This window comes from Thermobia domestica, chromosome 7, assembly GCF_964235325.1.
Source record: "Thermobia domestica chromosome 7, izTheDome1.hap1.1, whole genome shotgun sequence".
In the NCBI taxonomy this organism is placed as follows: domain Eukaryota; kingdom Metazoa; phylum Arthropoda; class Insecta; order Zygentoma; family Lepismatidae; genus Thermobia; species Thermobia domestica.
The window spans coordinates 271,550,243-271,565,393 of record NC_137460.1 but is presented as its reverse complement, the minus strand read 5'-3'; the positions used below and the strand labels follow the sequence as shown (position 1 = coordinate 271,565,393).

At 37.3% G+C, this 15,151-nt stretch overlaps 1 protein-coding gene across 2 annotated transcripts in view; it reads right to left on the bottom strand.

The window, feature by feature from the left end:
* Nucleotides 1-3,040: 3,040 nt before the first annotated feature.
* The window catches only part of LOC145690920 (uncharacterized), a 47,654-nt gene continuing 35,543 nt past the window's right edge, over nt 3,041-15,151 (bottom strand). The window contains exon 2 of one of the 2 annotated variants that reach the window (XM_081766362.1): nt 3,041-5,673. In XM_081766362.1, coding sequence (XP_081622488.1) covers nt 5,364-5,673 — 310 coding nt within the window. In that variant the 3' untranslated portion in view covers nt 3,041-5,363. The remainder of the gene's footprint in view (nt 5,674-15,151) is intronic. The other variant, XM_081766364.1, reaches the window with a different exon arrangement.

The following is a 15,151-nucleotide window of genomic DNA, read 5'->3' as shown; positions in this document are numbered from 1 at the left end:
ATCTTAAAATAACTTAATAAACAAAATAATGAAAAAGATCTTAAGATCTAATACGGGAGAAGTGGCAGGAGTGCGACACTTTTTAAGAAATAATTTTTTGCACACGTATCAAGAATAAAAGAAAGACAATGTTAACTTTATTTGATGGTCTGATACTTTGAGTTTATAGAGGGTGAGTCAAAATAAGTGTTAAAAGCTATTGTCTCGCGAACTATATCTCAAATAAGAAAAATATTATTAGTAAATGTTAAATACAGAGGGGCCTAAAAACGACTCAAACATAAGGTCCTCCCGCCCCTCAATTTTGGAGGGAAGAACATTTACGTGAAATGTTCAAATGGGAACATAGCTCGAATAATATGTCGTTCGAAAGGGCTTGGAAAATTGAACAATTTTTGTAGGAAACAACTTTTGATATGAGGAAACGTTTTCAAGATGGCCCCCAAGAAGGGTCCTGAATCAGCTAGAATTTCCAGTACTTTAAATCAGAAACGGCTGAGTAGAAAACGGTGAAACAAAAAATGAAAAAGGAAAAAAACTATAAGCAACGTTGAATGGTATTGCTGCGGTGTCCCCAGGGCCCCCATAACGTGGCCTGGGACCAGCTTGAAAATTTATAATGGGAATATAGGTTGGGTGATACCTTGTTTTATAGATCGTGGAAGGCCAAAGAGTTTAGTAGAGAATTTGTTTTGATTTTTGGCAAGCCAGTTTCAAAATGGAAACCGAAAATGGTTCCTCATTCAGATAGAAAACGCAATGTTCAAATTTAATATTACACGCCAATATCCAACGAACTATGCACCAAATATGAAGAGTGTTAAGCCTCAATGTACAATACAAACGGCATAAAGTATGTGTTAAACATGAGGATTCCACGTCCCCATTATGGAGGAAGAGGTGTACGTGCAATTTTTTGCAACATAGGACGAGTGATACCTTCTTTGGTAGATCGTGAAACACCAAACAGCTTAGTATAAAATTAGGCCTTGTGTTTGACCCATTTTTAGGCCTGTGTGTATTGTATATTGACTCTTAACATTTTTCTTATTTAATGCATACGTTGCTGGATATTGGCTTTGTAACATTCGTTTTGAATACTACTCTTTGTATCTGAATGGGGAACCATTTTCAGCGGCCATTTTGAAATAGGCTTGCCCGAAAACAATACAAGTTTTGTACTAAGCTGTTTTGTTTTCCACGATCTTTCAAACAGGTATCACTCGATCTATGCTCCCATTTGAAATTTTCAAGTTGGTCCCGGGTTCACATGATGGGAGCAATGAGGACACGGCAACAATACCACTCCACGTTGACTATGGCTTTTCCTTTTTCATTTTTTGTTTCTACTCAGATGTTTCAGACTTATAAGTTATAACAATATTGATAGACATGAACTTTTAAATCAACCCTCGTATTTCTCAACGCCGATTTTTAGAAGTAAAACGCAACCAGCTACTATTTGAAGGATAAAGAAGCACAGAAATTTTGTCACCCAAAAGGTGCCTCATTTTTCCAGACATCTCTGCTTCCTCCCGTCAGCCCAAATTAGGCGAGGAATTTTGCTACACTTATGCTCGACGCCCACGCAGTATAAACTCATGCAGTGATAACGGATTTTACGTAATAATTTAATTTTTGTACATAATCATTAATTTTATGTTTTATTGGGATTATCAGTGTTTTTAATGTGGTTTCAATTGACCCATGGATCATCCATTATATAGCATCAGTGAAACTGTGAAGTGAAAATTAAGTGTTTTCTATATTTTAGTTTGGTGGTGTATTCTTGCGCCGTTGAATAGGTAACGTACTGACGACAAAAAAGAGGCATGAGGAGAGCATCGATGGACCTGGCAGCGCTGAGACATGTGAGAGAGATGCTCCAACAGGAATAAAACCAACACGCAGTGAAATTTTATTTTCATGAAAAGCAAAATCTGCCAGAGATAAAAATTGAAAAGTTCGAAGAAAGTTATTTTTATAAATTTTGTGATGTCAAGATATTAATATTTTGATGTGCTACTACGATCTTACAATTGAAGATTTTGAATAACTTTTCGTATTAGAGCGATGGGAATGCAGTGCTGCGCTGATCTTCATAGTTTTCGAACTAACCACAATAGTTCGGTGACGAATATCGTGCGCGTTAACGGTGCTGTCCCGTAATCGCGTCATTAATGTGCCAATTCGGTTTTGAGTGAAATGTAATCAATAATTTGAGAATATTAATGTGTTGTTTTAAAGCCATATGTGATTTGTGTAGTGAAAGTGAATATTAATACAAAGTTTACCTACAAATTCTCATTATTTTCTTCAAAATAAGAATATAATAATAATATTGTATATTTGACAATTTTGTGCTTTCTTCTTATCGGCTGATAGATGTCAACCTAAATGGATATTTAATTTGATCAAACCAAACATTTATTTTGTATTTCGCTGCTCATTTGGTGTTGAACTAGCATATGAATCCCATTTTCTGTATTTTATTACAGGTTTTGATGATGTTTTCCACAGCATGACACGGCAGTGATGGTGGGCACACGGCAAATGTCTAGTTTATTATAACGCTCGGATCCTGAGACCGTGGGAGAGAATTTTTGTTGTCTTGCCAGTATTTCAATTCGTAAATTTTTTATCCATAAAACTGAATAATATCTTCAAGTGGTTTTCTCATTTGAAAGGTCTAAGGTTCGAACCCATACCTTTATGTCTGGCTTTCCCAATCTGGGATACACAGAATTCCAACCCAATACTATTATAAAATTGGCTTACCCGAACAAAAACGTATACGGATCCAATAGGAATATTAGCTCCGACCTCCCAATACTCTTATAAAGTACTAGAAATTTTATCTGACATGAGACCATTTTGGGGGGGCCATCTTGAAAACGGTGACCCATATCAAATATTGTTTCCTACAAAAATTGTTACATTTTCGAAGCTCTTTCGAACGAGGTATCACTTGACCTATGTTCCCATTAGAACATTTCACGTTCATTACCTTCCCACAAAATGGGAGAACCTCCTGCTTGACTCATTTCTTAGGCACCTCTGTATTGTACATTGACTCCTAATATTTTTCTTGATGTATAGTTCGCGAGATATTTCTTGTAACACTTATTTAAGTACATAAATAAACTATAGTTATTTTATATATAAACTAACTGCGTTTTAAGTTGAAGTATTCTGAAAATAATGAATTATTTTAGGCAATACCCAAATAGTCTCATTCTTGTCGACCCTAGAGAGGAGTGGGACAGAATAAAATGATATTCAGAAATAAAACAAAGTGGCGAGAAATGCAATATATTATATTGCTATACTGAAAGTGATAAAACAACATTATGTACTACGCTATCATCCTACTAAATATATCAGTTTGAGAATAAGAATAATAGTTCTGCCAATAAAGGTAAGCAGGCATCTTACCACTTTCCTGTGTGACAAGAGTTTCGCTTTTTTATCATTAAATCCAAAATAAAACTAAAGCCGAAAATTAGAATTGAAAAGAAAAGAAAATACGCCAACAAAGCAATGCACACGTTATCGTAGTGAAGTTCAATTCTTCTGGAACAGTTTACAGCGAATATGAAAATAAATTGAATTACAAGACGACAAGAACAATCGCTATTCTAGAGGTTACTGTTTAATGGATGTTATATGCAGAGAAGTTAAGTCAAAACGAATACAAAGACTGCATACGTGCTGTTACCTTACCCATGACAGGAGAAGGTAATTTCAGAACTATATTTGGAAGCTCAACCGAACTAGTATCTTGCTGTTTAGTAGAAACAAATTTAGAACATCCGACTTTGTAACGCATAACTTTTACTTCGCATCCACTGCTCTAAACATTTTAGACAATTTCTACATTATACACTACACACTTTTTGGCGTAAAATTTAAGAAGTATAATATTACAGTTTTCATCCTTGACATTTGTGTTTTCCCATCCTATTTCGTTCATTGGTAGGCCAACTACTAAGGGATATATCAACACACTGTTCTCGAAAGAAAATACTGTCTTCGATTAAGGACTCTGTATAAATCTTCCTATTACTTGTTGTAAATGAATTCTAATACCAACATCTCTTTCGCCTTTGCTTTGCAAAGCCTTCTTCTTTGGTTTCATCTTTTCTGCAGTTGCTGTTAGTATTCTTGTTCGACCACTACTCTTTTTCCCACGATTGTTTTTTTTTTAAGAAGGGTAGGCAGCCTTCGGATAAGGACGGATTTTCTGAGGGGTTACTAACGCAGTGGAAGATATTGCTGCAGAATATAACAGATGTAGTAACTTGGATAGCTGTAGTAAAGGAGCCTTGAGGCAGAATGTCTGATGGATGTTATACCCTCAGATATGCCAGCAACATGGATGTTATACTCATGGTGCATACCCTCAGATATGCCAGCAACATTCTGCCTGGTAAGTTTGTCTATATTTTTTGCTGGTGAAACGGTGCGTTTCTGTTCAACGAGGGATTTGGACGGTCATTTACTAAAGATATCAGGAATTAGTCTTCTGTAAAAGACTGCACTGTTGAAAGGGTATATTAAAGTCTTTTTAAATCCCGATATGATATTCTATTGTGTCATAGCACAGGGGTATACCCGTCCTATAAACTCATTATTTAAATAAGGAGAAATAGTTTTTCCTGGATTATTAGCCAGCCAGTCATTGCACACCCGATTGTAATGGGTCTTTAGAGGTCTATAAGCGAAACTTCCACTAGTTGCAGTTTGTGACTGCAATGCGGGGGGAAAATGTTCATAACGCCATTTTGGTAAGATGTTTACGGGGATTTCGTGGTGATCGAGGAGCAATATGATTTGATTTTCTTTCGAATATTTTGAAATTTGGTTAATGTGTTCTAAACAAACACCAAATATCTCAGCAATCATCCATCCAGTGATCCTCTCTAATATCAAGCTTTGAGGTGGTATTTTCTTCAGGAGGAAGTTCTTGTACCCTACTCTCGAATATAGAAAACTGGAGAAATGCTATTTCTAACTGCATTCAAGGTACATAGCACTGTCACTTGTTCAGCACGTTCCGTTCAAGTTACCTGCCGACTTGTTTCTGTCCTCGTTAAGCTATCACTCGTGGTATTCTGTGTACAGTACTAAATCCAGTTTTATCACAGTTAAAGGTAAACTTCAGAGTCAACTTACATTTCTCATATGCTAACTTCAAATTGTTCAAAAAGTCGTTCACGTTCTGTTTATTGAAGCTGGTACTTCTTGATAAACTTTTGATTCCAGAGATCGCAGTAATAACTGAGGGGGATGCTCCATAAAACCATTAAGCCAGTCGTATCCCGCACTTTTGTGCACACTTTAAGATTCCGGCATATTCTTCTTCAAGGCGTTTGCATATGCGTAAGCCAAAGTTCGTACCTACCTCGTTCTAAGCCCATAGTTCGTCTTACCTGCGCTAAGGAGAGTTTCCCACAAAAAAGATTTCCTTGAAATATTACAGCATCTCTATTTGAGTCCTCCTTGTACTTTTTAATATGTCTAGCAAAGGCTGATTTCGATATGTTGTGTTCTCTTGCTAACTCTCGTATACTCTTCTCTTTCTCTCTTACTATCTCTAATTCTTGCAGAATATCACTTTTTGCTGTTTGTATGTAGTCTAGGTTTATCTTCTTCCACTTGCGTGGCATTTTTCTGAAACACAGATGTAAAAAAGTACTAAATAAATATAGCGTTAGCCAAACAGGACGCAGGAATTATAATAAAGGTACCCTTGTGAGTAGAAAGGAGTGGGACAGTGTCCCAATTCTCCTCAATTCATCATGCAAATGAAATCTTTGAGTTTTACGTCCAACGATTATGCCGGTTAGGCTAAAGGAGACGGTGACTATGAGAGATGAGTGAAATGGTGAATGAAGAAAGTGCGAGAAAACGGGAGAACCCCGAGAAAACCCACGAGCACGGTGTTTGTCCACCACAAAGTTCACTTGGCGGGGGCTGGGATCGAACCCGGGACCACAAGCACCAGAGGTGAACGCTCTACTACTGAGCCACCGCGCTCCCCTCATTTCATCATGCCATAATCATCCCAGTATACCCAGTTTTACTACTGTCACTATAAAACCACGAACTCTGGTATTAGAATCATACAAAACTGTTTCAATATACTTTCAATCTACTCTATCTAACGATCTACTCTTATAATTAATCCTCTACTACCTCTTCGTATTGTCAAATATTTTTATAATATAAATCTCACATGATAGTTATCAGCGATGAAGGAAAATTTATCTTTACTTCTAAAAACTTGTGCACGTTCAGAACCTGGTAGCAATGCTTTTCAAGTGTTGCCACCACATCTGCTAGCAACCACTATGGCCTAACACAAATCACAATAAAGATATATCACTGTCCCACATCTCCAACTGTCCCAAACCTCACACTTTTCCTCTATGTTTGTGTTTGCTCCTGATACAGAATTTTATTTTAAAAAATCATTATCTGAAAATGCCAATGGGGTACATATTAGGCGAATGTTTACTTTCAGTCTCACACCGACTTCAGTCTTTTGATAAAGGTATAAAACAAAGAACTCTACGTTACTTCAAGACATAAGTTACTTATAAAACACCATTTAGAAATAACATTATAAGTGAAATTTTAACGTAAAGGTATGGCGCATGTGTGTTTTAGATAACCACCCGCTTGAGGTTTTTGCCCTCCATGGGGGAAAGAGAAGTCAAGGTTACTTTGAGAAAGGAGTTAGACATGGTATAAGGGATTCTCAACATTTAGTAATAACTTTATGTTATAAATAACGTAAGCAAATAGGACATTACGGTCTTTACAATCGTAATCATAATGACTGGAGAAAGGAAATTGTACAATGAATTATATACATCATGATTAAAGTATTTGGATTTACATTTCATTATATTGCGTTGATGAGGGAAATATCTACGAGATGAGGTGCATTTGGACGAGACAAATAGGATATTGTATTATGACGGATATAGGCTATTCTTCTCTCTTGGGGACTGCTTCAAGCATTATTCAAACGGAATGGGGAGCTCTGTTAGTGACAAAGGAATTATTGTGTAGAATATGTATGATATTGTGTGCAGGGTGACAGAGAAGAAACTTTCAGATGAGCGGAAGATCTTGATGATTCGGTGGTAAGGAATAATGATACATTGAAAAGAGGAGGAAGAGATAGAATGACTGATGCTGTGAACGATATAAAAATAGATATGGGCGTCGATGGAATCGAAGATGAGTGGATGATGAGGATTGAGCGGTCCGGAAGTTTTTGCGGCAAAGTTCTTCTACATGGAATCAAATGTACGGAAAAGTAACGCGAGCATAGAGCTTTGGAGCAGAGCTCGGGAGTTTGATGTGGTATGGAATTCTGAGTGTGTGATGTTCGAGAACCTTACGTTTTTGATCAAAGGGGGTAGCTGCCCAGTCCTAACGGTATGGCCGTAACTAAGCACAGGTCGAAGGAAGACTATATAAGTGTTTAAGAGTAGCTTTGCAGAAATACTCCAGGTTATGCCACTAATTCGTTTTAATAGAGTCGATTGTATGCCTTTGTGTTGATGTCCTGGACATAAGTCTTCAATCTGAGGTATCTATCTGTGGTGAGTCTTAAGTATTAACGGTTTTGGAGATTCTAAGATGGTTATCGTTAACAGTGATGGAAGTAACTGGAATTACTGTGAAATGTGGAGCGTTTCATAGGAGGCAGAAAGACTGTAGTTTGGGTTTTAGCAGCATTGGATTTCAGTAGCCGTTTATTGCACCACAGAACAAAGGTGTGTATTGTTGGCTGTAAGGCATTGTTTACTTAGTGTATAATACGGCAAATTGCAAGAAAAGCTGTATCATAAGCTTATGGAAATAACTGAACATTTTGTGGGGGAAGAGGCAAGTCAACAACATAAAGTAGATATAATAAGGGTGATAGTAAAGAGCCATAGATACGCCTGAGTGCATAAATATAGTTTGATATAACTGTTGATTAATGTATTCGTAAGTACGGTGGCCAAACAAGAAATTGTAAATGAAACGGATATATGCGATAAAAAGGCGAAACTAGCGGTTTTGAAAGCAAACCCTAACGCTACAACTCATTAAATGCCTTCTCTAAATCAAAGAGTACCAGACAGGATGGCTTGGTGGTAGTATACTGCTTACGGTTGCAGTTGAGGAGACGCAGAAGCTGATCATTGATGCTAATTTGTGGGCGGGAGCCTGCTTGATGGTGTAGTAAAAATGGTAATGAGAAAGATGAGCATGAAGTCATTTGACGAAATTTTTTCCTAGGATTTTGGTGAAGATTCTGTTGAGCTGTATGGTACGGTGTTCTTGATTTTAAGGAACAAGAGAAATGTGGATGATTTCTAATGAGCTGGTACATAGTTTTTCCGTGGAATAAATATGACCAAGAAAATTGTGCAGTATTGTTGGATTGTTTTGCATGTCGATACACGTTTTTGATTCCAGGGGCATTATAAGGTTTATGATAGATGACTTTAGTGATTTGCGGGGTAGAAATGGAGGCAGTCAGTGCTTTGTGAGTATATATTTTGTGCGCCATGTTGGGTTGAAGATGAATATGTGGTGAATTGAATTTGAAATGGTCTACAGGAAGATAAAAAGAATGCTAAGTGAATGATAGGGGTGTCAAAATCTCCTATAATTAGGAAGCAAAGGTTTTAGCTTTTTCTTGCTCACTATGCAATGCGTGATCGTGGTGTAAGAGAGGATAAGAGGTTTGGATAATTTTACCAGCTAATGCGTTGAAACGCATCTAATATTGCGAAGGGTGTGATATGGCAGAAATTGTGTTTCAGGTTTTAATCCACTGTCGTACTTTGTATACTTTAAGATAATTACGCACTGTTCTGTGGAGGGCTCTATGATTCTGAAGAGCTTCGCGGTTGCCAGGGCAAATATATTCTGTATAGATTTGAGGTGAGTGTTTAGCTAGACGAAAGTACCGCGGAGGGATTTTAGAATGATGAAGTGATATATATGCGGTTTGAGGGATGAATTGCTCGGTTGCGAGTTGAATGTTTGGTGGTAGAGATTGGAGTCGATTAAATTCATTTTCAGTAAAAGAGGGATATGTCGCTGACAGCTTAGGATTTTAATAAGTTTAGTAGCGAAGTATGAGAAGAGAGGGTTGTGAGACAGAGGAGGAAGTAGTGTAAACGTCTAGTGAGTGTAGTGGGCAAATGTTCACTATCCAGGAGATCTAGGAGGTTGATGAAAATACTGTGGGCGAGAAATGAAGTGATTACTATGTCAGGAGTAGTGTTATATCAGGAACGGATTGGTTGTGGTAATGGATGAGTGAAGCCTGTGGTGGAGGCAGTAATAAAATTGTTAAGAGGTGTTTCTCTCGGTCTGAGCGGCTATGGATGTTAATATTGGAAGATATCAGGTAATGTCGGAAATTATTAGAAATATATTGGAATGAGAGAGGAATAGAACGACCTGGTCGAACATAGATGACTGTCATTGTGACACATAAAGATTTGTAGTAAATAGTTATGATTAGATATTCTGGAATATTACATGGAGAGTCAATACTATACAATGGGTAAGGATAAAATACTATGCAACGCCGCTTGTGGTGCGTCAACCCGGAAGCTTCTTTTCGTTTCGAATGAGTTGATAGCAGGTAAATTTGCAACTAAGTTTGGGAGTGAGATGCGTTTTACTGATATGTTAAATTGTTCCTCGTGTAATAGTTGATCAAATATGAGTATATGAGGTAAAAGAATGAAATCTTTAAGTTTTACGTCCCACGGTTATGCCGGTTAGGCTAAAGGAGACGGTGATGATGAAAGATGAGTGAAATGGTGGAATGAAGAAAGTGGGAGGAAACGGGAGAACCCCGAGAAAACCCATGAGCACGATGTTTGTCCACCACAAAGTTCACTTGGCGGGGGCTGGGATCGAACCCGGGACCCCAAGCACCAGAGCTGAACGCTCTACCACTGAGCCACCGCGCCCCGAGTATATGAGGTAAGTACAGGATAATGTTGAGAAATAGATATAAAAATCATAGTCAAATACCTAGGTATATTATCACTATGAAGTTAAATAATTGTTTCGAGTCAAGATAGATGAAAGCGCATGTACTGCAAACATCAGAACGGATCATACGTTTTCCGTATGCTACATAGGCACTGCCCTTAGGTTGCAGGATGTTTGATTTCTAACAGTACATACACATATATATGTTATCTTCGTCAGCTATATATTAGATACGTTAATTTGTATGTGCGATCCTGACCACCTTTATTGTTTCATACGGAAAGTATGTATGGATGGAGCACTTATACAGAAAGTATTATAAAACATGCGTTTTCGGTTATACGCTTGCTGGACGTTGTGCAAAAACTACAGAATTTTCAAATGTAATCTACGATATTACGTATGCCGCATACATTTTTTCTCAGTGTAGCTTTGAATAACGTTATAGTATTTTTTAAAGCTGTTTTGGTGTGTGTATTCTTAGTATGCCTATAGTGTGCAGGTGGTTCATTTATATAAAATGCGCGGAATACGGTTGTATGTAGTTAATGGGGAGCGCGGAGTTGAGAGGGAAGAACGAGCGAAGCGAGAAGCCGAAGCAAGGTGGGATAACGCACTACTAGGTTACTAAGGTTAGGTTATGTCTTCTTCGCACTTACCTTAGTACGTACTTAGGTTTGCACAGCTTTCCTATCTCAAAAAGAAAATCGTGAACGATTGTTGGTGTTCTTTGTTCTTTCATTCATTAAGCCATGAATATTCAAAAGATTAACCCTTGTCCGGGCAAGATAGTTTTGTAACGTAGACGGGCGACTGGGTCTTACCAACTCTATCAGCCTTACCAACTCGATATGTTCATGACTTTAACTTCGACTAAATATAGAAGAATTCAGAATTATATGTCATCGAAATATTTAGGAATATTGAGAAATTCAAAGAAATATATGAAGCTACTGGTCCTGGGAGGCCCCGCTTGCCCGGATAACATCATGTTAGTACTGTCAATTCACATCCAGCGCAAAGACCCTGTACACTTGCAGTCATATTTGCTCGCAAATTATCCACAATCCAACCGTTCTGAACCTAGAGACAAGTAGTTCTCTCTACTTGCAAATTAGTCCCGTCTTTATAACCGCTTATCAAAAGGTATTACACATAAGTTACGCTTCACTAACATGTTATCAAGGACACAAGCAATCAAATTATCAATTTCTTCTAAGTAAATTTTCAAAATTTTGATAAAAATGGAAGGTCAACTTCGCAAATTAGTCCTAATCGAGAGCCTAAGTAAAGTTGAATTTCCTTATTTATATCTCTTTCTTGACCTTAATATTAGTATTATATGTGGGACTATTAAAATATTTACATTTTAATTTTAATTCGTGTAGTTTGCAATACCAATTCAATAAAATTGACGTTTTTTAAATGTAGATTACATAATGTTAATTTAATGTGTGTGTGTAGAGGGGATAATAGAATTAACTAGAAGCAAAATACTTAAACATTCAAGAGCAAAGATGATGAATTGCTGATGTTACTATTTGATGAAATATAATATGGTTGGCTCGCCCCCCCTAACTTCTACCGAGCCCCCTCTATATTTTTGGGCTGGCAACGGGCCTGCAGGTTCATAGGATGCAGTTGTTAGTATTATGTTCTTTGTATTCTTGACAGCGTTTACCTCGGAGAGGAAGTGGTCGTAATGAGCAGGATAGTTCAAATCGGCGTCTCTTAAAAACGAAGATTTGTTTATGCAAAAGGTTGCTGATAGTATCCTGTGATGTGCTTAGGATGCATTTTTAAAGCTGCATCTCACTTCAGGTAGTTCAGCTTATATATCGTCATGTGTTATAGATGGAGGAACTCCTCGTAATACTATTGACATGGTATGTGGCTGAGGTTGCTAGTGGATGTTGTTGAGAGAAGTGAAAGTTGCAGTTTTTGTGAAAATTTCAAAACTGGTTTGTCACGAATTATTTTGCGAAGTTAGCCGAGTGTGATTTAATGATGAAATCATTTTTTTTCTCTACCATTTGCGAAATATCTTGCGTTGCAGATACTGAAGAAGTTACAGAAGTAAACGCTTTGAAATCAAGTACTTTGGGTTGTAGTTTTGCAGTAGGAAGCTGTGGACATGGTGCAGAGAACGATAAGCCGATTTGTATGCTTCTTAAATGGTGGTGAACTCGTTGATGATGCTTGGTGGTTGCCACTGATTGGAGAATGAGAACTCTGAGAAATTGGTTCAGTGTATGCTCTGTCTCGTCGATTTCTCCGCTTCTCGTTTATCTTCAAAGGATGCGTAAAAAACTGTTCATCGTCAATTATCATATGGGATAAAATAACCGAACTGAAGCAATATCCAAAACTATGAGATCAGTGTAAGAATGAAAATGGTCATAATGATGATAAAAAATTATACTACTTGTATACTCCAGCTAGCTTCCGCTCTTGAAAGCTCTCAATTTCAAGCAACCTGTCGCCTGTTAATGTGTCAGCACCACCGTGCACCAACACGAGTGCAATAAACACAGCCTAGACTTGGCAACTAGGCCTCACTACATGTAATCCAGCTTGGAAAGTTTGCGAATGCACTACTTTTTCCGGCCAGTCAAAATGGCTAGTAACTTATGAGAAGGTTACCCCTCTGTAACGTGAGTTGCTGTAAAGGAATTTACGTGCAAAGTGTAAGTGGTGGTCTGTGTTCTATCGAAATTTTACAATTATACGGTATAACATCTAACAAAAAATCAAAAAGAAAAACAAAAAATTGGGCGTAAGGAACTTTGATGCTTAGCATTATGAAGGAAGTAAACAGATATAGCACACAACTTAATATAAACAGATTGATTCAATATAAATACAATACAAATAGAGAAAATGAAAAATTTGTAAAGTGATAGCGAGGATGGAGAATGATGGGAGGTGGGAAGCACCAGATAACTCATGGGTATTTTAATCTGACAAATGAATGTGTCTTCTGTGTAGGGTCATCTCTGTGTGATTATGGGAACTGGGGAAGCCAAACTGAGTAAAAAGTGATTACTGTACAGGATATGATGGATGAAAGAGTGGAAGATGCTAATGAATAAAATAATCAGATTTAATCTTCAGCCCCAGATTAGCCTCAATTCGTGACTTTTTTTTAATTATTTGTGAAGAACTGCAATAACAGTTTTCTTAATTGGTATGTTAGTAATTTTGGATGAGACACTTTTCTGGTTCCGGGGAAGATGTAGATTTCGTATGTATATGCCCAAAAGATCTGCAAAATATGGGAATAAAATATGGGAGTCTTGTTTGGGAAACATTATACTACACAACAAATATGGAAGTGTATGTGGGGACACAACCAGAAGGTCCGTTCCAGATAGATAACAAACCTGAGGAAGTAGTGAAGAGATTGTGTTAACAGATTTATGGTTCATCTCGCAACATGACCTTTGACAATAATCGGTTTACAAGCTGCAATTTGGTTAAATCAATGGAATGGGACAATAAATTAACAAATATAGGGGCAAATCGTAAAAACAAGGAAGAGTTGTTCCCCGCATTTGTGAATGCCAAAAAGAGAAAAGAATACAGGAGTGTGTTTGGTTTTCATTAGAACTGCACCATTGTCTGCTACGTACCTAAGAAAAATCGGTGTGTAGTGCTGATTTCAAGTATGCATAATTACAACAAATTAGATGAGAGTGCCGGAGATAGAGGAAGTCAAAGATCGTCACACTTTGCAATGAAACTAAAGTTGGGGTGGACACAGTAGACCCGATACGTACTTAATATGACGAAGACTGAAACACTAGATGATGCCCAATGGCGTTTTTGATCACTTCTTAAATGTAGAAGCGATGAATGGTAATGTTATATACTCAGCGAAAAGAGCGAATAAATTCTAAGGGCGAAAATACCTAAAGGAACTGGAAAAAGTGTGATTGAAAGAGAGAGCACTGAATAAATGAAATCCCACAGAGCTTCGAAAATCGGAGGCAAGCTTTTCTGGATTGATTCTAGAAGAATATTCTCCTGTACCTCTTCAACTAAGAAAACGAGGACGATGTTACATGTGTAAACACAGTAAGAGCAGATAATTTTGCCAGAATTGCTGTAAGTGGATTTACCTAAGTCACAAAAAAAAAAAAAAAAAAAATGTGTGGAGACTGCTGCAGAATTGAAACGTAAATTTCAATATATGTAATACACCGCTATTAGGAGAATTACTGGTTTACTTCTTTCTAGTTAAAAATATTTTATTTTGACTGCCGGTATTTAGGCAAAAAATAGTCACATAGTAATCGAGCTTGTTATTACAAGGAAAATATTGCTTCAATGAAATGAATGTATAGTTTCACTAAAATTGTGTCCACCGTTAGTGTTTGTATTTAATATTGTGAATATAATAAAAATTTAAATCCTAGTTCACATCTTATCAGGCAAAGCTGTTTTTGGGTCCAGGAGGCAAAATGTTACCATTCATGAACTTTTTTCACATTACCACTATAGGGTTAAGAACGGTGAATCTCACGCGGGCAAAGTGTACTGACAGAGTGTAAACATTAGGGGTAAGGGGTACGCTGATAGCGATTTGGTGTGGGGTCTAAAGTGAGACACAAGATACTGCATGAATAAAGGATGCTGAGTTTTGAAGAGTTTGTTGATATAGGTGAAATTTAGTTTTTCGATATATAACTGTAATATGGGGAAAGTTATGTGTTGGTATAGCTCCAGAGTGGGACTAGGTAATCGGACAAGGAAACCTATGTGGAAAACTTATGGTTAGAGGATCAAAATTTTTGATAGATTTTGGATGATGCCGCTCCACACCGTGGCACTAAGAAAACTTTCAAAGTACTTAGGATCGTCTATGAACAAAGTTCAAAAAGATGACATCAAACCGTAGAAAAGTTAAAGTTCGTGCTCCTGTTTCGGGAAAAATATTTGTAGTTTCTCTGTGCTTATCATTTCCATTGTGAATCCAGTAGTAAGCATACGGCTAGGGTCTGCGTTTGACAGTATCTCCAGGTGGAAATGCAGTGAAATACCGTTATCTCTTATTGCTACATAACACTTAATTAATATAATTTACAATGTTCAACACAGATGGCAAGAAAAGAGTGAGAGTGAT